General features: G+C 45.4%; 3 protein-coding genes across 4 annotated transcripts in view; 2 read left to right on the forward strand and 1 right to left on the reverse strand.

Moving 5' to 3' along the window:
- Positions 1-2360: 2360 nt before the first annotated feature.
- Positions 2361-4725, forward strand: LOC124008341 (small integral membrane protein 11-like). Its single transcript, XM_046319528.1, has 3 exons — positions 2361-2514; positions 4103-4331; positions 4485-4725. The coding sequence occupies exons 1-2, from the start codon at positions 2491-2493 to the stop codon at positions 4304-4306; spliced, it is 228 nt and encodes a 75-aa protein (XP_046175484.1). The 5' UTR covers positions 2361-2490; the 3' UTR covers positions 4307-4331; positions 4485-4725.
- Positions 4726-5529: 804 nt separating this feature from the next.
- LOC124008342 (calcipressin-1-like) lies at positions 5530-19129 on the reverse strand. 2 transcript variants are annotated; one of them, XM_046319529.1, is made up of 4 exons: positions 18690-19129; positions 7943-8116; positions 7346-7505; positions 5530-7183 (listed from the first exon to the last, which is right to left on the reverse strand). In XM_046319529.1, the coding sequence occupies exons 1-4, from the start codon at positions 18810-18812 to the stop codon at positions 6993-6995; spliced, it is 648 nt and encodes a 215-aa protein (XP_046175485.1). In that variant the 5' UTR covers positions 18813-19129; the 3' UTR covers positions 5530-6992. The 2 variants fall into 2 exon arrangements, with proteins under 2 accessions (XP_046175485.1, XP_046175486.1); XM_046319530.1 differs by lacking the exon at positions 18690-19129 and adding an exon at positions 9445-10059.
- Positions 19130-20514: 1385 nt separating this feature from the next.
- Positions 20515-25000, forward strand: part of LOC124008711 (chloride intracellular channel protein 4-like) — a 12749-nt gene continuing 8263 nt past the window's right edge. The window contains exon 1 of the mRNA XM_046320218.1: positions 20515-24238. Within this exon, the coding sequence (XP_046176174.1) occupies positions 20675-24238 (3564 nt within the window). The 5' untranslated portion in view covers positions 20515-20674. The remainder of the gene's footprint in view (positions 24239-25000) is intronic.

The raw sequence follows: 25000 nt of genomic DNA on the forward strand, positions 1-25000 counted from the left end.
GATCTACAAATCACCTTACATCAGAAATAATGCTTATTATTATTTGTATATCAGGCAGTCACAATTTACGGTTTTGATTCTCTCGAACACAGCCATTACAAATGTACATACACACGTGTGTTCGAGCGTTAAGCCTAACGAAGCCGACCGTAGACGAAAGTTGGAGAGTGAAGTTGGGGGTAGGTGCACCTGCGACACCCGAAGGTCATACAGTGTAAGGGTTTTCCAACAGCAAGGCTCATATAAATAGGGCAGTGTCAACATAGCTTGTATTGTTTATTTAATTTTTTAAAATAAATATCCAAATAAACTTTTCTAACCCTAACACATATCACACACTCATAAAAGGAAAACATAACATGTGTACAATTCGTTGGTCAGAGAGACTTTAATTTGTATCCCCTGTAGCTTTAGAATCCTGGCAATGTTGGTTCCTGTTTCAGTCAGGTCTTTGGCCAAGTTCACGTGGGTCAAACAAAAACATTGATTGACAAATAGCGCCTCCCAAAATCCAGGTGATGGCTGCATGGCGCAGTTGGTGAGAAGCAACTGCAGCGACTTGAAGGGCGACTTCATAAAAAACAGATTTTTGTCAAGTTAATTCAGTCGACATGTAGTCAAGTCTTTTTATAACCATAACTTTGAAAGGCCAACTTTGTTAGTCAAACAAGCACTCATTTTCTTTCCATCTAGTTTGCCACAGAATGGCTGATTTACGGCCTCCCGGGTGGCGCAGTGGTTAAGGGCGCTTGTACTGCAGCGCCAGCTGTGCCACCAGAGACTCTGGGTTTTTCGCCCAGGCTCTGTCGTAACCTGCCGTGACCGGGAGGTCCGTGGGGCGACGCACAATTGGCCTAGCGTCGTCCGGGTTAGGGAGGGGTTGGCCGGTAGGGAAATCCTTGCCTCATCACGCACCAGCGACTCCTGTGGCGGGCCTGGCGCGCTAAACATTGGTGCGGCTGGCTTCTGGGGTTGTATGCGCGCTGTGTTAAGAAGCTGTGCGGCTTGGTTGGGTTGTGTATCGGAGGACGCATGACCTTCAACCTTAGTCTCTCCTGAGCCCGTAAGTGAGTTGTAGCGATGACGCAAGATAGTAGCTACTAAACAATTGGATACCACGAAATTGGGGAGAAAAAGGGGTAAAATAAAAATAAATCAATTTTAAAAAAGAATGGCTGATTTATATTTTATAGATTTGTTCTATAGTGAATTAACCATTACCAACATTCATGAGCCTCTGTAACTTTTTCTTGTAGACCTAAACACACATCACATAGCCTCATTCTCTCTCTCATCACCCTGCTCCTTTCTCTCCCTCCCTCCAGGCATTGGACAATGTCCCTCTGCTCTTCTCCATCCTGGCATGTAGAAGAAGAAGACACGGGCGCCTTGGTGCGGATCACTTTTGTCAGGGTGGTGACCAACAATGATCACTGCCCTGACAAAAGTGATCTGCTCCAGACACTGATCTAAGGTCAGTTTGGTGTTTTGGTCGTAATGGTTAAGGTTTTGATTTTGGATTCATGAGCTGATTTGAGATCTGTGCCTAGGAGTATAAACGCCCTACGCAACAGACTGGTGGAGAGGTAATTTATCGCCCTCTAGAGGATACTGAACAATACTGCATTGTCATAGTTGCTTGACCTCAAATAGCCAACATTGTTTTCCATAGAACACAGCATACCTTTAAGCAGTAAGGCCCGAGGGGGTATGGTATTGGCCAATATACCCCCGTAAGCGCTGTTCTTACGCACGCGTGAAGTGGAGTGCCTGGACACAGCCCTTAGCAGTGGTAGTGTATACTGGCCATAGGCCTAAACCATAAACCCCTGAGGTGCCTTATTCATATTATAAACTGGTTACCAACATAATTAACAAGCATTTTGTGTCATACCCATGGTATATTGTCTGGTATACACACAGCTGAAATGCTCTTTCTGTCAATCAGCATCCTGGTCCCAAACTACCTGGTTTATAATAGGCTATAAATATAATTTGAACTGTATGTCGTTGTCTATAGCTAGATGTTGGCTAGAAGTACAACAAAGTGTGTGAAACTCGAACGGTTAAATCCATAATTGGTGATGGAGTAGGTCTACATTTAATCTGATTCAGCAATAATAACATGGCTAATCAGATTAGCAATCCCCGTTACAAGGTTGTAACTTTATAGTAAGAAGTAAGAATATCTTTGGAGTCACTTCTAGACGGTTCTTTTCCATTCGTCATAACATGTTTCCCGTGAAACTCTCAGTGCCCATTCATTGGCTAACCTACCAGTTCGTTCTACGACTCTTAGATGACGATTGGTCGAAATAATGTACATCAAACATATTGTGCGTTCTTATTGGTAGAATGTTTTAAGCCCCGCCTCTAAAAGTAACACATTATACTTTCCTTCTTCCCGGAGCAGTGCTACATATATTTGTGCTAGGGGAAACTTCACCCAAAGCCACTTTCTTAACACAGTTCCGTCCAACTACAGCAGACATGGACCACATGATCAACTGGAAGGTAAAGTCAGATATATTAATAAAAGTCTATTCATGAGTAACAATTAACATATGCTGAGCATCCCATGTTGTATTGTGTTCTATAAATCGTCCCTTATTTCGCTACGAGGTCGTTGATGTCTGGCAAGCTGCCCATCCTCTCCAATGTTGTTGTGACTTGATAGTGACACTTGCTATTTGCATGGACAGTGCAGTGTTACGTTTTAAGATGTTTTTTATTCTCTTGTTGTTGGTTAGCTACATTGTTATGAGTGCTTTGTACAGTGACGCATATGCAACGTTTTTAGGATAGTCTTGCTATAAATACTGCAGCCTACGCAGCACCGTTTATGTGGTCTAGTTCACGAGGGACGTCTTGAGCAGGCGCTGCGCTGAGAAGCAGATCTTAAAAGTCAGCTCATTTTACAAGTAACTGAACTGATAGGTTCTAATTATAGAAAGATCAGCTAATTTGTTTTGAGGCAGATATTGTGGTCCATATTCTCAGATGTAGCTTGCAGCACTGTCTGAGGCAGATATTGTGGTCCATATTCTCAGATGTAGCTTGCAGCACTGTCTGAGGCAGATATTGTGGTCCATATTCTCAGATGTAGCTTGCAGCACTGTCTGAGGCAGATACTGTGGTCCATACAGTATTCTCCTCAGCATATAGAGACTCCATTCATACAGATGACAAAAACATTGAACGTTTAGCTCATGTGAAGGACAGGTCAACTTTACATGAAATGAATGCTCAATCATGTGGTGCAGACATAATCAATGGTTCTTCACCTCTCTCCAAGTATGATCCCTCACCACCATATGCAACCAATGTAGCATACAGCGAACATAAGTACAGTATGTGCTTGTTTTACACTTCATTTCTCACTCACCTTTTTCAATCACGTGTGTGTGTGTGTGTGTGTGTGTGTGTGTGTGTGTGTGTGTGTGTGTGTGTGTGTGTGTGTGTGTGTGTGTGTGTGTGTGTGTGTGTGTGTGTGTGTGTGTGTGTGTGTGTGTGTGTGTGTGTGACAGACAGAAGACAGGCCTAGTATACGGATGGTTGCAGCTGTCCTGCCAACTATGGTGACTGTTTGGGTGTCAGCTGACATCTAGTCTTTTGACTTTTTGGTGTGGGGGTTGAGGGGGGGTCAGTGTAGTATTTTGGTCCCTTGTGGGATTCTAGAGCAGGGAATCCACAGGGGGTAAGGCTCATGAGACCATAGGCTTACTGGTAAAATGCACAAGGGGGTACTCCGAGCAGAGCAAAATTCAGATGGTGTACAGTAACCGAAAAAGGTTGAGAACCGTTGTTCTAGAGTGTTCCTTCCTTGAGGGGCTGGTGGAGAGTGACTTGGTCCTCTACTTGGTCCACTGTGCAATTGAGCATGACAGAGGATTATATTAAGTCGGACAACTTTGTTGGTCAAACAAGCACTCATTTTCTTTCCCTCTAGTTTTCCAAAGAATGTCTGATTTTATATTTTATAGATTTGTTCTATAGTGAATTAACCTGTACATTACCAAAATTCATGAGTTTTCATGACCTAAACACACAGCACACAGCCTCATTCTCTCTCTCATCACCCTGCTCCTTTCTCTCCCTCCAGGCGTTGGACAATGTCCCTCTGCTCTTCTACATCCTGGCATTGAAGACCCTGGTCTTGTGCCTGGGCTTCGCTGGAGTGAAGATCTATCAGGCTAAGAAGGAAGAGGCCAAGCTGAAGATACAGAGGGCAGAGCAGAGGAGGATAGCGGAGCAGGTGCAGGAGCTCCTGGATAACGAGCTCCTGGACAACAAGAAGGATGACTGACCCGGAGGAACAAGGGAGATGAAAGGTGAAAGTGAATACAATCCAAAATGAGTCCATTTGGAAATCAGTCAGCAATATAGACTGGGAGATAACAATGGGTGTTTCAAAGGCTATGATGCCTTACAGTACAGTAGTTATTGGTCAGTTTGAGCTAAACATTTCCCCTCTTTCTTCCCAGGAACTAAAGTATGTCATCTGACCAGACTGGGGACCTACATGCTCCAAGGATGGGGCGGAACTCTGATTGGCTGATCTGGGGAGGAAGTGTTGAGAATGTCTAGTTCCTGTTGGACAGTATTCACCCAGAACAGGCCTGGGGTCCTGGACATTGCTGTGGGTGTCATTCTTTTTTTTTACACAAACTTTTAACTTCAGAGCCACCAGATGTTTTGTAAATAAAGACTTTTTGTACCTCTGTTGAAGCGGCCTTTCTTTGTCACATTTGATGTATAGAGCTGAATGTTGGAGACAGTGGTGTGATGGAGAGGTGGTCAGTCTATTGACTATACATTAGGGGGCATTTAATTTGCCCTGATAAAGGAGATGAGATGAGGAAGCCACTATAGCACTAAAGCCTTATGTCGACTTTTTCCCCTGGTTCGTCTTTATGATTAGTGTACTTTTGGTATTTATTTTAATGATTTTATAGCTTTTTATTTTAACTTGCTGATTATCTCCATTAAGCGAAAATCATTTAATCAAATGTATTAGACTATTGAGAAGTCTTAGTGGCTGTACATGGCTCAGTTCCCTGCACATTGTAAATTTGGTATTGGCACTGACCCTGTTTATATAGCTTCCTCTTATTTCTGATGTTTTTCTTAATTATTAGTTATGATTTTGAGCACTGCACTGTTGGGTAGAGCTTACAAGTTAAGCATTTCACTGTACTTTTGTGCCTGTGACAACTAACTTGTAAAAGTGATAGTTTGATAGGGTGCACATCCAACTGTCACCATAGGGAGGCAGCGAAGTGCACATCCAACTGTCACCATAGGGAGGCAGCGAAGTGCACATCCAACTGTCACCATAGGGAGGCAGCGAAGTGCACATCCAACTGTCACCATAGGGAGGCAGCGAAGTGCACATCCAACTGTCACCATAGGGAGGCAGTGAAGTGCCACCAATTGGCCAGAATGTGAAGTGGCTTCAGGCAGTACTTGCCTATGTTGAACATTTGATGAAAATAAACCAACACAATTCAAACAAACCACACATTCACATGACTTTAGCGGTGAAGTCTTTATTACATAACTCATTAGATTATTATTCAAAGTATAGTAATGAATGTCAATAGTCCAGAGTACAAAAGTAGCTAAATGTCTAATGCAACTAAACCGCTGGGGTGGATAACTTCATTCCAGATGTGCTGTGATGGCGCATGCATTAAACATTTCACAGTGCATCTACACAAGCCTCCCACTACAACCTATGAACCCCCCTTCTCTCTCTGACAGCAGCGCACACAACCAACCCTCCTACAGTAACTGCAGTTCAGAGCCCTAATGGCCCCCAGTCAGCCCCAAAATAGCAGTGTAAGTCAAGTGATACCAGCCATACTGGCCAGGAAGATGTGCAGCAAAAATGTACAGTAAGCTATGAAGACCCATGCAGGAGGCCATCCCTGCCACGTGTGATCAGTGTGATATGGCAGCCATTTCTGTCAAACAAAGGAGGATGAACTAGGAGGGGAGTTTGTAGTAACATATCTCAATGCTATGGAAGCAGATGAGTCATTATTGGAGACATATTATTGAACAAAAAGTCAATTTCATAGCAAATTAACCTGTCAAGGAGTGAATTCCAAGAAAGTTACTCTGAAGTGTTCTGTTTGCAAATGTTAGGCCTGGAGTAAAGACGATTAGGAATGAGAATATTCATGAATAATAATTAGGTTTATTGTGATGTCATCAAATAGAATGTAATTTGTATTCCTTGATGAGTGAAACATTGTAAAACGCTGAGCTAGTGATGGCAGCATTCCACAGGAGGTTGGTGGCACCTTAATTGGGGAGGACGGGCTCGTGGTAATGACTGGAGCGCAATAGGTGAAATGGTATCAAATACACCAAACATAATTTGACGCCGTTTCAGCCATCATTATTACAAGCCGGCCTCCACTGCAGCATGCGCGCACATCTTATAGACAAGAAAATTATGGATCCAGTACACAGTATGAAATGAGTCTATAGACAGGGTTTGTTACGGGGTCCTGAATTACAAGTCACAATGAATCCAAAGAAAGTTGATCCCCCCCGTGTCTCTCTAGAGAGGACTACAACATCTCTCTCACACTACCATGCCTGACCATGAACATATACAACGGTCACAAAGCAAATGAAGTAAAACAGGTTTTTTTACAGCAAAACTATTCAAAACATCCCTTGCTCTTTATTCTGTCTACGTCTCTTTCTCTCAAGTGTCTAATATTGTTCCAAATGAAGGACGAAAGAGAAATTAAATGTGAAATGATAAGAGATGAATGTCTCTCTCTCTCTTTTCCTTTCTCTCTCTCTTTCTCTCCATGAAAAGGCAGGGCTTTGAGATGCGACTCCCCCTAGTGTTAGAGAGGATGTATTACATGTCCCAACAGCATCCTCCCAGGGGCCAGGTTGTCATTGACTTCTGAGAGGCAGATGTGGGAGACATGCTTTGTGGATGTTAGAGCGCCCCTTCTCTCTGCTGCTCACTGCATGACGCCGGGGGTGATGTCCGGACGCCGTGTCTGGATGATTTTGGGGCGAGGGGGGCGGTTGCTGCTGCTGGTGCTTCCTTCTGTGTTGTCTTCGCCCCCCGAGCTGTCCTGCTCGTTCTCACACACGTGGACCACTACGCTGGGGGTGGTGGGGGTGCCGGTGTGCAGCTCGTACTTCTCACCTAATTTAGAGTCGGAGAGAGGACAGTGAACACTGTAGGACTGACCACAATCAAACTGATGGCAATATAAAGGACAGCTACTGTAATTCCATCACATTGAATTAAAATCAATTCTAATTTTAGGTTCCCATCCTCATTGTAGCAAGTGTGTGTGTGTTGTACCTGGCCCTAGTTTGGAGATGGCACAGAGAAGGTCATAGTTGATGACGGGCACGGCGTCCGGGGCCTGCTGCCACCCCACCGGTGGCGAGGCTGGGGGGGAGATCAGGAACTGTTTGTCTGGTTTAGGGGGCTCCAGGCGGGGACTGCCTATGAGGACGGACTGCAGAGCAGACGGGGAGGGGAAAAGTGAGACACAAGAGGCTCAATGTAGATCAATAAAATCAATTAGTGCCAACACTGCTGCTAGCTAAATAGTGATGAACGTGTTTTTTAAATCATTTGTTTACCTTTATTTAACTAGGTTAGTCAGTTAAGAACAAATTCTTATTTACAAAGCCCCCCCGGCCAAACCCTCCTCTAACCCGGACGAAGCTGGGCCAATTGTGCGCCGCCCTATGTGACTCCCGATCACGGCGATACAGCCCGGGATCGAACCTGGGTCTGTAGTGACGCCTCTAGCGCTGTGATGCAGTGCCTTAGACCGCTGCGCCACTTGGGAGCTATTATTTGTAATGCATAGCATATTTCCACTACCATAAGATCCAAGTAACTGAAAGTATGGGGCCACTGGGTGATGTACAGAAGTCGTGTCTCTACCTGTGCGAAGTAGAGGCGCATCTCTTTGCCGTTGAAGTCGCTCTTGTGCAGTCGGAGCCGCGCCTCAGCGGCAGCCAGTGCATCGCTGAAGTTGATTCTCACGCGCCGGAAACTCTTAAAGAACTGGAAGTTTACATCCGGGTCAAAGGAGCGGAACAGAGACTCAAAACTGGCCTATAAGAGGAGAGAGAGAAAAGAGAGGACAAGAGAGAGAGGGTGAGGGAGAGGGGTGTGAGAGAAATAGAGGGGGTGAGAGGGCGAGACAGAAAGAGAGGGAAGGTACAGGGTGAGTTGGATAGTGATGTTGCCACACAGTAATGGGATGTCGTAATACATTAAATACATAATGGTCTGTTTACCCAGAAATAGGCTATGCTTCTCAAAACTTCTCAGTCACCATGATCCCACAGATAACAAACATTAACTACAGTTATGAGACTGTGGCCTGGGAGAGAACCAGCAGTGGGAGAGAAGCCCAACAAAAAGCCTAAAACCAAGGGGCTCAGCGGTCTAGGGCACTGCATCACAATGCTAGAGGCTTCACAACAGACCCGGGTTTGATCCCAGGCTGTGCCGCAGCCGGCCGCGACTGGGAGACCCATGAGGCGGCGCACAATTGGCCCAGCGTCGTCCGGGTTACGGGAGGGCTTGGCCGGTCGATATGTCCTTGTCCCATAGCGCTTTAGTGACACCTGTGGCGGGCCGGGCGCATGCACACTGACATGGTCGCCAGTTGTACGGTGTTTCCTCCGACACATTGGTGCGGCTGGCTTCCAGGTTAACTGGGCATTGTGTCTAGAAGCAGTATAGCTTGGTTGGGTCATGTTTTGGTGGACGCACGGCTCTCGACCTTCGCCTCTCCTGAGTCCATACAGGAGTTGCAGCGATGGGACAATTGGATACCACGAAATTGGGGAGAAAAATGGGTAAAAAATTCAAATAAAACCCAAGACCAGTCCAGGCACAATGACAATAAAACCAAACCCCATAAAAGCTAAATGCATTGTGATTTGAAAGGCATATTTGTCAAGTGTATGAAGAGTTGTACTGTAAGTACCTTTCCCAAAAACACTGTCACCAACCTTGTTTCATATCTTCAGTCTTTCAGGCCTAATGTTACCCGCCCTTCTAAAAATAGCTGCTGCAAAATGCTTGACTAAACTGTCCCCTTAAAATGAGGAACACTGCCCGGTTGTCATGGCAACCCCGCTCGACTTGTGTGCGTGCCCGGCCTTGGTGAGCGTCGGGGTCCATCGCTAAAGAAAGACCCAGTGTGACAGCGGTCTGATAGGAGCTCAGCACAGACCATGAGAACCGCTGCATCTCATTGGTCTAAAGCCGTTTGGAACGATTAGTTGAGAGAGAATGGATCACAAGCTGCAGCCAAGCACAGATCTAGGAACAGATTACCTAACCATTACAATCGACCTCAAAGGCTACAGAATCTGACCCTAGATCAGTTTTATGAGACAGATCAGAGGCGACAAATAAAGCCTTCTTACCCGGGACTCAGGCCTGTCAAACACTTCCTGGTTGGTCACCGAGGCAACCAGGCAGAAGGCGTTACACTTGGTGGTCTTGAGGTGCATGATGGGAAGGGCAGGGAGGCAGAGGCCTTTCCACCTGATAATGCGGGAGGTCAGAGTTTGTGAGGAGGGGCCGGGATGAAGATGACAGGTGTGGTGGGGTTGCGCCGCCTTCCCCAGCGTGAGGGTTGAGGGAGATCTCGTTCCAACAAAAAAATATATATATTTTTTCCCGCTTCCCTTACTTCCTCCTCTTCTCTATCTCTCTCTGTTTGTACAGTCCTCACCCTTCTAAGAGAGCTGCTAAAGCCTGCAGTCCTGGCCAAATGAAGAGCCAAAATGTCCAGTGACGTTCAAGCCGGAAGCAGTTAGCTACTGAGCAGCTAGCCCAGATGCAGAGTTAGCTCTCAGGTTCCACCCTTGGCAGTGAGGTCTGTAGAACAGAGACAGGCAACTACACGACAGCTGAAAACAGTCCTCCGTCTAGGCTGTAGAACATTCCAACGAGACTATGGGCTGCATTTGTAAAAGTCTCATATAATAGAGCCTTCTGTCTGGTCTCCAGTTCTCTCTGCCTCTGCAGCCACTTATATGAGAGTCACAACTACTGACGTACACCACAGCCCCTCCCTCTCTCTCTTATCTTCCTTCGTTCCATGGTTCATTCACTCCGAGCCAACCCGCTGACACAGGGGGTGTGTCCTTCCTTTCTCCCCTCCCTCCCTCCCTCGCTCCTTTGCTGACAAATTCGAGAGGCAGTGAGACACACAGAGAGAGCGAGAGACAGACAGACAGAGGACTGGAAAATAACAAAATCAATCTTTAGCAGACTAACACTTCAATCTCTTCACTCTTCTCTTGTTTTCTCGCTCAATCACACACACAAAACATATGACAAATATGTTGCTTAGTTATGAATGGAAAATATGTGCAAATCAGAAACTGGGTCCATGACTCTGACACAATAAAACCACACACACACACACACACACACACACACACACACACACACACACACACACACACACACACACACACACACACAGAATCAGCTTATCGGGGCACTTGACTCTGGCCTGCTGAGAGTCAGTCGTGGGTATAAGTACGCCCAAGAGCTTCACTACAGAGAGACACAGACGAGAGAGAGAGACACAGACGAGAGAGATAGACTAAAAGAGAGAGGTGGCAGAAGCACAGAGTACATGAGAGAAAGGGAGAGACCCGGCCTGAAAAACAGAGGTCTGTGTGGAAGGTAAGGGAAGAAGAGAGAGAGAGATGAAGGAGAACTGGTTCTTATGGAAAGTATGCAGCTGGAGGCTTGATAACACAGAAGCTTTTATGAGAGTGGTATTAATAGCACTGAGGTGCTGTGAGAGGAAAAATGTATGAAAGAGAGAGACTAAAGTAAAGGCTAAGCAAGTGTGTCGATAATGTATATGCTAAATGCAGTATACACTTGTTTGTGTGTTAGTAGTGAAGTGACAATCTGTGTGTGTGTGTGTGTGTGTGTGTGTGTGTGTGTGTGTGTGTGTGTGTGTGTGTGTGTGTGTGTGTGTGTGTGTGTGTGTGTGTGTGTGTGTGTGTGTGTGTGTGTGTGTGTGTGTGTGTGTGTGTGTGTGTGTGTGTGTGTGTGTGTGTGTGTGTGTGTGTGTGTGTGTGTGTGTAAGCAAATGTTCCAGTGAGGGAATGGAAAGTAGGAATATGAAACCAAAACAGAGAGGACGGAAAGAATGGCTGAGAGCCCCCCCCACACACACACAATGAGTGTTATGCAAAGTGGCTCTGAAAGAGATAGTGTGGGTGTGTATAAGACTAACTAACAGGGTAGGACAAAGGTCTGGAGATGGTTAACACACACGTACACCGTCACACACACGGTGGGACAGAGGTCTGGAGATGGTTAACAATAACAAACACTCACATTGAACCTCAGCTGCTCTGCAGGGAGGAAGAGGAGGGAGGCACATGTTTCCATACAACGCCCACAAACTTTAAAACTAGCCTACACATCCATTTTCTCAAGACTACACCCACAGGCCTACATGCAAGTGAACAGTATCGAGGTATTGTGTCTGGACCCTCGACTGACACTTTTTGACAACACTACTTGTATTCTGCATGCAGAGATCATCAACTCTTGTCTGAGATGTTGTCTCCAGCTGCTGCTACATGAAAGGTAGTGAGTAACAAATCATACTAGCCATTGGCTGTGATTGACAAGCCAGTCGGCTAGAAGACAGAACCTAGAACAGCAGAGTGTGACCTCAGACAGTGACAGGTGGAACCTCAGAACTGGTTGTATATTCTAGAACACTCCACCATTGTCTGATCTGAGTGGCAGAAACAGCAGGAAAGACCAAAGTGTCACTGATAGTTCTGAAGAGCACCAGAAACCAGACAGCAGACGCATGCACACCTTTACATCAAAGACTAGACAACAAAGAGATTCTGTCCCCCCAGCACAGCGTAGAGAGAGACAAGTGCACAGAGGTTGTACTCAGGTAGAGTATATAAAGGTGCAATATGCAGAAATCTCTCCACCATTTCCTGGTTGCTAAAATTCTAAATTGTTCGCCTAATTTCAGTTTGTGACAAAACAAGTGTAGAGAATCATTGTACCATCTAAACTGCTGTGAAATATATTTTCTATAACCAAAAATATTGTATTTTCAGCTGGTGTGCAAAACTGAAAGTAAAAGATGCAAAAACAAAACTTAAGAACGGGAAGAATAGAAATAGCACACATAGAACAGATATACCGCTTCTTAGACTTGCATTCAATGAGAATGGCAGATCTATAACTCACATTTATGTGAATTTGGTCGATTTGCCCAAAAAAAGTTACATCATGTAGCTTTAAGTCTACCATTTGCAGTCTGGTACTAGTGTGCAAGAACACACACACTACCTGCTCTGTTCTCTCTCCAGGACTGAGGCTTTGTGAATCAAATATCTCTACCACGCAAATCCCTCAGTGAGTACAGTAAGACAGTACAGGTCACAGTTTCCATTCGGTAACCTCTGGGGTGTCACGTGTGTGACCAGTCCCTGGTGGTGACCTGTATTAAAATGACCTGTTGTAATAATGTGTGGCCCTTACTGCAGGAGGGAAGCCATTCTGATTTGGACAGGACAGTTTACCTGATTAAGGGCAGGGACGGGTCTTTAAACTAGATGAATATCTGAATAGGATGGAAACGGTGTATGTCTTTGTCAAACATTCCTAAAGGAGAACACAGTGTTGATGCACACAGTGGAATATTCCATCACATGATCTCTCTGCTGACTCAAAGCTCCTTAAAGGACGTGACCCTCTGAAAAGAAAAACACTTTTATTCCAAACAGTCAAGTTTTTATGACCTTTACCCTGTTTCACTTCCTTCTAAGCCCAATTGATTATTCAATCATTGATCTGTGTGTGTGTGTGTGTGTGTGTGTGTGTGTGTGTGTGTGTGTGTGTGTGTGTGTGTGTGTGTGTGTGTGTGTGTGTGTGTGTGTGTGTGTGTGTGTGTGTGTGTGTGTGTGTGTGTGTGTGTGTGTGTGTGTGTGTGTGTGTGTGTGTGTGTGTGTGTGTGTCTTGGCCAGCTGTTCTGGTTTGAGCACCTGTCTCACTGTTTCTGCCCCCTCCCGTCCATGGAAGAGGCCACAGTAGGAAAATACATTTCAGCTGAATCTGACACTATTCACCAATGTCACCACACCAGCTAGGCCTCCATGTTAAACATACAATGTGTAAATTCCATACAGCATTGACTTCTGTTTACCATTTCTCACGATAGTACTGTTTGTATGGCCCATAGTAGTGTGTAGTAGACCCATGGTGAGTTGACACTTGGTTCTCATGAACAAAAGCAACCGTGTGTGGTAGGGCTGACCCCAATTAGTTGACTGGTTGATGGTTGTTCTTTTCTCCTTTGTTTGCAGCGCTCCTGTCAACGTTGAGTAAGGACGCGCACCCGTTTATGCTCTGAAGTAGGCCTATATGCTACCTGGCCTATGTGCAAATGTAGGCATATAAATGTGCCCATTTGGCGATCTGATTGTATTTCTGATTGGCTTAACGCACCACCACTAATAAGAAGTGGAGCTTCTCAGAGTAATGCTTACTTCACCTAAAACAGAAAGCAAACAAAGTCTGTTTTTACATTCATTGAGAATGACAATGGTCCTTCTGTAGCTCAGTTGGTAGAGCATGGCGCTTGTAACGCCAGGGTAGTGGGTTCGATCCCCGGGACCACCCATACGTAGAATGTATACACACGACTGTAAGTCGCTTTAAATTAAAAGCGTCTGCTAAATGGCATATATACAATAGTTCCTCAATGTACACAACCGGTCAAAAGTTTTAGAACACCTACTCATTCAAGGGTTTTTCTTTATTTTTACAATTTTCTACATTGTAGAACAAGAGTGAAGACATCAACACTATAAAATAACACATATAGAATCATGTAGTAACCAAATAAGTGTTAAACAAATCTATTTTATATTTGAGATTTTTCTAATCGCTACCCTTTGCCTTGATGACAGCTTTGCACACTCTTGGCATTCTCTCAACCAGCTTCATGAGGTAGTCACCTGGAATGCATTTCAATTAACATGTGTGTCTTGTTAAAAAGTATTTGTGGAATTTCTTTCTTAATGCATTTAGCCAATCAGTTGTGTTGTGACAAGGTAGGATGGGTATTAGAGGCTGACCGATTAAATCGGAATGGCCAATTAATTAGGGCCTATGTCAAGTTTTCATAACAATCAGTAATCTGCATTTTTGGACACCGATTGTGGATTATTATATTTTTTTACCTTTATTTAACTAGGCAAGTCAGTTATGAACACAGTCTTATTTTCAAAGACGGCCTAGACGGTGGGTTAACTGCCTTGTTCAGGGGCAGAACGACAGATTTTTATCTTGTCAGCTTGGGGATTTGATTTCGCAACCTTCCGGTTGGTAGGCTGACTACCTGTTATGCGAGTGCAGCAAGAAGCCAAGTTAAGTTGCTAGCTAGCATTAAACTTATCTTATAAATATTAATGACCGAAGGCTCATATTTCTGTGTGTTATTATGTTATAATTAAGTATATGATTTGATAGAGCAGTCTAACTGAGGGGTGGTAGGCAGCAGCAGGCTCGTAGGCATTCATTCGAACAGCGTTTGACAGCAGCTCTTCGTTGTGCTTCAAGCATTGAGCCGTTTATGACTTCAAGCCTATCAACTCCCGAGATTAGGCTGGGGTAACCGATGTGAAATGGCTAGCTAGTTACTGGTGGTGCGTGCTAATAGTGTTTCAATCAGTGACGGCACTCGCGCGCTGAGACCTTGAAGCAGTTGTTCCCCTTGCTCTGCAAGGGCCGTGGCATTTGTGGAGCAATGGATAACGATGCTTCGAGGGTGGCTGTTTTCGATGTGTTCCTGGTTCGCCCAGGTAGGGGCGAGGAGAGGGACGGAAGCTATACTGTTACACTGGCAATACTAAACTGCCTATAAGAACATCCAATAGTCAAAGGTATATGAAATGCAAATGGTGTAGAGGGAAATAGTCCTATAATTCCTATAATAACTACAACCTAAAACTTCTTACCTGGGAATATTGAAGACTCATGTTAAAAGGAACCACCAGCTTTCATATGTTCTCATGTTTTGAGCAAGGAACTTAAACGTTAGCTTTTTTACATGGCACATATTGCACTTTTACTTTCTTCTCCAACACTTTGTTTTTACATTACTTAAACTAAATTGAACACGTTTCATTATTTTTTTGAGGCTAAATTGATTTTATTGATGTATTATATTGAGTTAAAATAATTGTTCATTCAGTATTGTTGTAATTGTCATTATATACATTTCAAATGTATTTATGTATTTTTTTAAAAATCGGCTGATTAATCGGTATGGGCTTTTTTTTGGTCCTCAAATAATCGGTATCGGAAACTGTGTTGAAAAATCATAATCGGTCGACCTCTAGTGGATATACAGAAGATAGCCCTATTTGGTAAAAGACCAAGTCCATATTATGGCAAAAACAGCTCAAATAAGCTAAGAGAAACGACAGTCCATCATTACATTAGGGTTTTTTAAATTATTTTTTACCTTTATTTAACTAGGGAAGTCAGTTAAAGAACAAATTCTTATTTTCAATGACGGCTTACGAACACTGCCTTATTCAGGATAAGAAAGACAGATTTTTACCTTGTCAGCTCAGGGATTAGATCTTGCTAACTTTCGGTTACTAGTGCAATTCTGGTCAACTAACAGACACATCTCAACATCAACTGTTCAGAGGAGACCTGTGTGAATCAGGCCTTCATGGTTGAATTGCTGCAAAGAAACCACTACTAAAGGACACCAATAAGAAGATGAGCCTTGTTTGAGCCAAGAAACATGAGCAATAGACATTAGACCAGTGGAAATCTGTCCTTTGGTCTGGAGTCCAAATTGGAGATTTTGGATTCCAACCGCCGTGTCTTTGTGAGACACGTGTGGTGGTGCTTTGCTGGTGACACTGTCTGTGATTTATTTAGGAATTCAAGGCACACTTAACCAGCATGGCTACCACAGCATTCGACAGCGATATGCCACCTCATCTGGTTTTGGCTTAGTGGTACTATCATTTGTTTTTGAACAGGACAATGACTCAACACACCTCCAGGCTGTGTAAGGGCCATTTTACCAAGAAGGAGAGTGATGGAGTGCTGTATCAGATGACCTGGCCTCCATAATCGCCCGACCTCAACCAAATTGAGATGGTTTGGGATGAGTCAGACCGCAGAGTGAAGGAAAAGCAGCCAACAAGTGCTCAGCGTATGTGAGAACTTCAAGACTGTTAGAAAAGCATTCCAGCTGTAGCAGGTTGAGAGAATGCCAAAAGTGTGCAAAGCTGTCATCAAAGCAATGGGTGGCTATTTTGATTTGGTTACTACATGATTCCATATGTGTTATTTCATAGTTTTGATGTCTTCACTATTACTCTACAATGTAGAAAATAGTAAAAATAAAGAAAAACCCTTGAATGAGTAGGTGTTCTAAAACTTTTGACCGGTAGTGTATTTGAAAAATCTTTACAGTTCTCTCCCTTTCGATAACAACTCGGTGTGAAAGGGGAAAATGTCATGCTCTTATCCAGTGGAAACGTCATAAAATAGACCTACATGATTACTTCTTATCCATTGCGCAAATAACCTACAGCTGTGTCTGTCTTAAGCTCACTGGCACAGGAAACTGAGGGCCCAGAATATGTTATACAATGTTGCAAGTTTGCTAGTGTGAGCTGGGCCAGACCCAAGTTAATAGTTGATACAATCCTTCAAGTTCGTTGCAGACAGGCCATGTGTAGCCAATGTGATTTAGAAGATATTTATTTTATCAGGATATTTTCTACCTGCAGGCTGCAATGTTTTTATTTGTTGGCTTAATGTAGGCTGTTTTTACATAGTTGCAATGGCAATAGAAGTTGCATTTTAAGTTTGTATAATTTTTATTTTCGATTTGGATAGAATTTTGATTAACCACATGACAATGATTTTGAGATACGAAGATGTTATTCTAAATTAAATGAAACTGTTCCATGAAAAAGTGCATTTAAAAACCATAACTAGCACGCAAATCGGTAGAAATTGTAAGATAAATTGACATTGCTCATGAGAAAGGTTGTGGACTCCTTGTGTAGCCTATTACCAGCAACTTCAGGAGGATGGTTGGGTCAGGTTAAGGTTTTTTCTTCTGGTTATCTTGATCTCTGGCTCCCTCGAGTCATCTGTGTCTTATTTCATCAAACAATGAGCTTAAAGCATCAGATAAGCTCAGCGCATATAATTGATTTTAGTCAAACAAAGAGTGCGACTATATGGAAAAATACGTTTTAAAAAATTCCAATCACTCGATATATATAAACACCCTATTTGTTTTAATAAAATAAACTATATGCAGAACAGACGACTTTCGTTCAACCAATATAAATGTTTTTATCGGGACAGCCCTAGTGTGTGGATTTATTCTATTTGCTTTAAACAAATTGCAATGCATAAGGCCTAGTCTGTGGATGTGGGAATACTACGTAGAACAAAGTCTCTAATTTCTCCCCTTTTCAACCTCATCTCTTCCTGCGTATAACTGCTGTCCTTCCTGTTCCTTCCTTCCTGCCAGCTCCAATGGAAACTCTCTCTGAATCAAAGACTTGCCTACACAGAGCGGAAGAATGTTGTGTACACTGAAAAATACATTAGTTAGATTTCCAAAGCAAAAACTCAGCCCCTGTGACACATTCACCTGACCTCAGGAAGGCTAGATGTTATCAGAGACTGAGATAATGGGAGTGTGTACCAGATATGCATTTTACTAAAGATACCAATCTTTGTTTATGATTTAGGCTATATCCTCAAAGTCCAGAAACGCTTTTGACTGAATAGGGCCCCTGCTTGCCAATTCTCTCCCTGCTGTTGTCATTCAGGAGGATCTCCTGAATGACATCTGGCCTAGTTAGAGCACACACACTTTTCCATTGTTCCGATTACAGTGTGTTATCACAGTCTACTTCCAGTGGCCTTCATTTGACTGACAAAGAGGTCACAGCCAACTCAGCCAAAACCCCTGACAAGAGATCGGTAAGAGGAGCAGAGATGACTAGACATGTTTGTGCCATATCACTTTCACTTATTGGCTAGCTAAGTGGTCATGAAGGAAAGAAGACAAGGAAAGGAAGCAGTAAAATAAACACTCTTAAGACCTTTGCCTGTGTGCATCTGTCCTTGGCTAAGCTCTGAGATTCTGGCCCAGTTAGGACAGAATCTCAGTCTTTCCAAGCTTCCTGTATTCTGGCCTTGTTATGTGGGGAAATCTAGTAATGTTCTTGCTGATGGAACTGTTCCAACCCCTATGGAATCAGGCAGGAGATGGAAGGGAACCATTTCCATGTGTGTGATGAGGGTGTGAGTGGTGGATTGGAACTACACAACTAGGAGCCTAAGACTCATCTTAAGAAAGACACTAATTCTTTGGAATATAATACTATTTTTGGATTGAGCATGAGCATGAGCATGAGCATGAGCATGAGCATGAGCATGCGCGCACGCACACGCACACACACACACACACACACACACACACACACACACACACACACACACACACACACACAGGTTTAAGTTGTTTAGTAGGGAACCATTGTAATGTAATGCAAGCTTGCTTTGGTCGATTGCTTTGATCAACCATAACACACATCCTTACCTTCAGAGTTTGGTCATTGAAAACATCTTCAGTTACTTTGCATGCGATAAGGGCGTTGGGAAGGTCGGTAAACTGCACACCGACCGTTGCCTCAGCACCATCGCTCTTCTCTGATTTCTGCATCTCTGTACTTGTTCTAGTCGCGCCAGGTTAGTTGTTTCAACTTGCAGTTCGGACCTAGCAGTCACTGTAGCTAAATATACTGTGGTCCTCCGTTAGCTTTCAGCTAGCTAGCTAGCAGAAGCGCTTAGCTACTATCTCATCGCAAGCTCCTTAGATTCGTCATTAATTAATGAGCAAAAGTTAAATAACTAATGTAGCTATGTTGTTTTATGACCAAATATTTCTCAGTAAATTACATTCCAAATGCATATTACAATAAAAACTGAAAGTACTGGTATAGAGCTGGTGGCACATCAAATAAAGGAGATGACGTCAAGGGGACAAAAACAGCTGATGCGATTTTCCGGTTTAGAACTGTCGCAACGCAGCTTCACTGATCACTGCAATTCGGGATTGTCCAAAAGATTACATGATAACGAGTTTGACTCATACAGTCTGTTTTAGATCAGTGATGTCTATGCAGCGCTTTACCCCATTGCAAATTTCTGGAACGCCCTGAAGGTGATGTCACATTAGCTGCCACTGTCAGTGTTGAGTTTTAGGACACTGTCATTTTGCCCTGAACTGTTCATTGCAAATGCCATACTTATGTCTACTGAAGTGAAGTCTATTTACTTATATGTAAATGACCTGCTATTTTATCATATTTAATACCATTATAGACAAAGCAATACTGCCCTCTAACGTTGAAAAACGTAAGGCCTACAGTCAGTAGTAGATGATCTTCTTTATTTGAATAGTATGATGGAAGCATCATCAATATGTTTAGATCGAAGAATGGAATTAAAAAGATAAGTAATTACTAAGGTTATTCATCCTTTTGTACCAAAATTCTCTTGTGTGAATAATTACATTTGGTCAACAATGCAATCCTGTACATTCTGATGCCTCTACCTGTAGGTCTACCTCTGACTGTCAGACAGTGGTTTTATAGGTTTACTCTGCCTAAAGCCTGAAAGAGGATAAGGGATTGTACTAGGACAACTGTGGTTTACTGAAAAGCTAACTCAGGGCATCCTCACTGACCTCAGCAGAGGCTCAGCCTATGAGTTATATTAAAGGAGAACTGAAAACTGCAAAGGGGTCAGGGGTCAGGGAGGGGGTGAAAGATGGTTTCGGGTTGGGGAAGTGTGGCAGGTTGGATGTGTTTTAGGATTGGTGGTGGGGGAGGGGGGGTCCAGGCATGTATGGAGGCAGCCATTGGGAGGAGGAGATTGTTAGGGAAGTGGTTGAATGGATGGGGGTTGGAGTGGAGTGGAGTAGAATGGACTGGGGTATGGGGAGGGATGTGGGATGTGGGATACTGGGGCTATGCTGGGCTAGGAATGGTTGTGGGGGTATAGGCTCTGGAGCTGGGCTGAGCTGGGGGGATATAGGCTCTGGAGCTGGGCTGGGCTGGGCTGGGCTGGGCTGGGCTGGGCTGGGCTGGGCTGGGCTGCGATATAGGCTCTAGAGCTGGGCGGGAGGGGGGATATAGGCTCTGGGTAGATTTAAATTAGGCAGGCTGGTCATGTGGGGATCAACTTCTGAAACTCAACCTAATCCTTTGGAGAGAGAGAGAAAGAGAGAGAGAGAGAGAGAGAGAGAGAGAGCAAGAGAGAGAGAGAAAGAGAGAGAGAGAGAGAGAGAGAGAGAGAGAGAGAGAGAGAGAGAGAGAGAGAGAGAGAGAAGGAGGAGGGAGGAAGGAAGAGATTGTACTTTGACCAACTGGACACAGGCACTAATTACAGATTGGAGCCCCAGGCAGCGACAACTAGAAGCTGTGCGCACCTACAAACACACACTTATCTAACTTTCTCAAACTTGGCTTGAACTCCTGGACACATACTCGTTGGAACCTTGAACACAGTCTTCCAGTAACCATGGAACAGTCTGAAGCTAATGGCCTAAGCCCGGACCTCTCTAATGGAGCCATCATCCACAGCCCTATAGGAACCTGTACCAAGCCGGACAGACAGAGACAACGAGATGAAGAGGAGGAGGAGGATGTAGAACTAGCAGAGGAAGTGTTAGAACTGGGGGAGGAGGTGGGCGAGGACATGGAGGACATTGGGATGGCAGGTGCAGCTGATCATTTCGAAGTGACAATGCAAGCTAGCGGGAGCGGAGGAAAGGAGGGAGAGGAGGGGGAGAGGGGGATTGAAGAGGAGGTTGGTTTACAGGAAAATAGAGAGGGAGATAAAGGGGATGGGGAGCTGACAGTGGCAGTTGTTGTATTTGAAGAGGAGCAGGAGAAATCTGTAGAGGCTGTTGAAGAAGGGAAGTTCGCTGAGAGAGAGGAGTCGGCAGGGGTGGACAAAAAGAGAGAAATAGAGGAGAGAGAACCTCCTCACCACCCACCATCCCCTAGTTTACCTGAAACTGAGTCCATTAATGATGAGGTAGAGACAAAAGATGAGGACACATCTGCAGAGGCAGAAAAGGTACAAATCGTTTTGCCTATTGATGAGACAGAGAAGACAGAGGACAGTGTCGGTTTGACGACAACAGAACCGCCAGTCCCGTCAACTAATGATGAGGTGGAGAGTAAAGAAGAGCTATGTAATGAGAGTGGTGGTCAGGATGCAGAGATGCCCATCAGCCAGGTGACCAATGATGATGGCATAGTAAGAGTGAGTGATGAAAGCGGGACTCAAGTGACTGAGGACTGTCAAACTGTATCCACTAGTGATGAGGTCAGAGGGACACGGCAGGAGGAAGGACAGGAAGAGGAGCCTAAACATCAGCCAGCAAATGACAATGAAGGAGAGAGTGAGGAAAGTAACAATAAATTGGCACAAAATCTACAGGTTTCACAAGAAGAGAGGGATGAGAACCAGCAGGGAAGTGAGAAGAGTACAGAGAAAAAAGAGGAGGAGGTTAAAAGCCATGTTACAGAGGAACAGGGAGAGACAACTAAAGCAGTTGTATCGAAAAAAGAGGAGGGGCATCAAGCGACAGAGCACCAGCCCCCGTTGTTCGTTACCAAGGAGTTCATAGAGCTTGGAGTCGTCAAGAGTCAGGCAACCAGGGCTCAACAGCCACAGGATGTTGTCACTCCACCTGTTGAGGTAGAGGGAGGGAGCAAGAGCAAGGCACAGCTACTGATACAGCCCAATGAGAGTCAGGAGGGTGAGGATGGCTCTAAAGATGAGGGAGGTTTACAACAGACAGAACAGCAGCTACAGGTGGAAGAGGGTGACAGTGATAGGGCAGTGGAGAGAGGTGGTGGGGAGAGGGAAGAACCGGGACAGGTTGGGGATAATGCGGTGTTGGGGATGGACACAGAAGGCAGCAAAGTAGATGGGGAGCAAAAGAAGAAGGATAATGTAGACATAGCAGAGGAAGAGAGAAGAGATGGCAGTATGGAGGAACAGACGGAAAAGGCTTTAGAGCCTGATTATGCTGCCAGAGAAGAGGGGGAAGAGAGAGAAGACAAAGTTGTAGCTCAGCCACAGGTACAGATACTCAAGGGTTCAGCAGGAGCTACACAGGAGGACGACGACAAGGATTTAGAGCATGTTGAGGAGGCTTTCGAGCTTGAGGAGGAAGGAGACATGGAGAAAGAACAGCCAGGAGAGGTCATTCTGGATGAGCCCAGAGCTGCAGAGGTGGGAGGGGCTGAAGAGATGGATAATCCAGTCCCGGTCTCAGAGATAGGGACGGGAGGAGCAGAGGGAGGGGGTGAGTTGGAGGAACAGCCAGTGACAAACATTGACGATAATCTAAACTCACAGTCAGAGGGAGCGATTGAGATGGCGGAAGAGCCAGAAGATCTCATTGAGGATGAGTCTAAATCTCCATTAGAGGGATGCAGCGAGAGAGTAGAACAGCCAGGGCCTGCCACTAAGGATGAGCCAGTAAAGTTTGGGAATGAATACACAGCGAAGGAAAGAAGGAAAGAGAAGAAAGAAGAGGTGGAGCTAGGGGTCAAAGGTCACAAAGCCAGGATAGAGAATGGGTTCCCTGGAACAGAGGAGGTGAAACGACAACTGCTGAATGAGATGCTGCTATCTCCCACAAGGCTGAGACAAGGAGAAATTAAAGAGGAGGTGACAGTAAAAAGAGTTAGGGTGACACCCCGCAGAGGGAGCAACGACTGGAACAAGAAGACGGCCCCAGAGGAGGTACAGACCCGCAGAGGGAGCAACGACTGGAACAAGAAGGCGGCCCCAGAGGAGGCGCAGACCCGCAGAGGGAGCAACGACTGGAACAAGAAGGCGGCCCCAGAGGAGGCACAGACCCGCAGAGGGAGCAACGACTGGAACAAGAAGGGGGCCCCAGAGGAGGCGCAGACCCGCAGAGGGAGCAACGACTGGAACAAGAAGGCAGCCCCAGAGGAGGCGCAGACCCGCAGAGGGAGCAACGACTGGAACAAAAAGGCGGCCCCAGAAGAGGCGCAGACCCGCAGAGGGAGCAACGACTGGAATAAGAAGACGGCCCCAGAGGAGGCGCAGACCCGCAGAGGGAGCAACGACTGGAACAAAAAGGAGGCCCCAGAGGAGGCGCAGACCCGCAGAGGGAGCAACGACTGGAACAAGAAGACGGCCCCAGAGGAGGCGCAGACCCGCAGAGGGAGCAACGACTGGAACAAGAAGGGAGCCCCAGAGGAGGCGCAGACCCGCAGAGGGAGCAACGACTGGAACAAGAAGGCAGCCCCAGAGGAGGCGCAGACCCGCAGAGGGAGCAACGACTGGAACAAAAAGGCGGCCCCAGAGGAGGCGCAGACCCGCAGAGGGAGCAACGACTGGAACAAGAAGATGGCCCCAGAGGAGGCGCAGACCCGCAGAGGGAGCAACGACTGGAACAAGAAGGGAGCCCCAGAGGAGGCGCAGACCCGCAGAGGGAGCAACGACTGGAACAAGAAGGCGGCCCCAGAGGAGGCACAGCCCCCCTGGAGGAGGGAGGACTGGGCCAAAAAGGAGGCCCCAGAGGAGGTGCAGACCCGCAGAAGGAGCGATGACTGGATCAAAAAGGCCCCAGAGGAGGCGCAGACCCCCGGGAGGAGGGAGGACTGGATTAAGAAGTTGTCTCCAGAGGAGGCGCAGACCCGTAGAAGGAGCGACGACTGGATCAAGAAGGAGGCCTCAGAGGAGGCGCAGACCCCTGGGTGGAGGGAGGACTGGATTAAGAAGTTGTCCCCAGAGGAAGTGCAGACCCCCGGGAGGAGGGAGGACTGGATAAAGGAGCTGAAGTCGGTGCTCAAAGAGGAGGTACTTTCCCCGAAGAGGAGAGAGGAGCAGGTGAAGAAAAAGAAGAAGAAGGTGGTGGTCATGGACGAAGTGCCCACGTTCATGCACCAGAGGATAGAGGTGAAGAAAGAGAAGGAGACGCAGGGGGAGGAGAAGACGCCAAAGAAGTCTGTGATGCTGCAGAGCCCAACTCCTCATGGGGAAGACAGCGACAGTTCGGACCCCCAGGAGTATGAGATCTCCCTCTATGTCAAGGTACAGTAGCACCAAGGGTTAACTATGGGTTAGCTATGACGTTAAGAAGGTTGCAGATAGACATGTGATGAATAAAGCTGACACAATTGCATCTTATGTTGCATCTTCCTGAACAGACCCCAGTGCTCCTTGGTCCTGTAGAGCTACAGGCTGTATCGATCAGCTGATTACCTGAATCAGGTGTGTTACATTGCACATCCTGTGGGTGCGCAGGACTAGGACTGAAGAACACTGAGGGGTGTGGTCTAAGATGTACAGATCTCTCTGCCATTGTCTCCGTGTATTGGCATCTCCACTTGTGGCAGGATATAGTTTAGCATGTATTTAAAGTCAAGTGTAGCTTCTATTCAGGTAACGGCTACAAGATGTATCTCTCCACATGTCACAACAATACAAACCCACCCCTTCTCTTATAAGAGGCTTTAATAAGGGACAATCTCTCTTCCTTTGCTCTCTATCTGTCTCCCTCTCTCATCTGGTAATCACATCAGTGCTTCGGAATCCTCGAGAATTATCTACTTAGCTCGTATTGGAACTTTCCTGTCATCCTGTTCTATAGATTACAAATGGGGCTACGTGTACCGTGCTAGCTAGCATCATAGGAAAACCCATGCCAGCCACTAGCCCTAGCCCACCTTTTAGCTTATCTTAGCTACTTAGTGGCTAATTATATTAGTGTCTGGTCTATGGTCATGTTCAGTTGGTCATAAAGGCTAGCTCAGACACTGTTCGCTCAAAGCGCCAAACATTGTTCTGTTGTTG

This window comes from Oncorhynchus gorbuscha, linkage group LG21 (genome assembly GCF_021184085.1).
Source record: "Oncorhynchus gorbuscha isolate QuinsamMale2020 ecotype Even-year linkage group LG21, OgorEven_v1.0, whole genome shotgun sequence".
NCBI classification, from domain to species: Eukaryota; Metazoa; Chordata; class Actinopteri; order Salmoniformes; family Salmonidae; genus Oncorhynchus; species Oncorhynchus gorbuscha.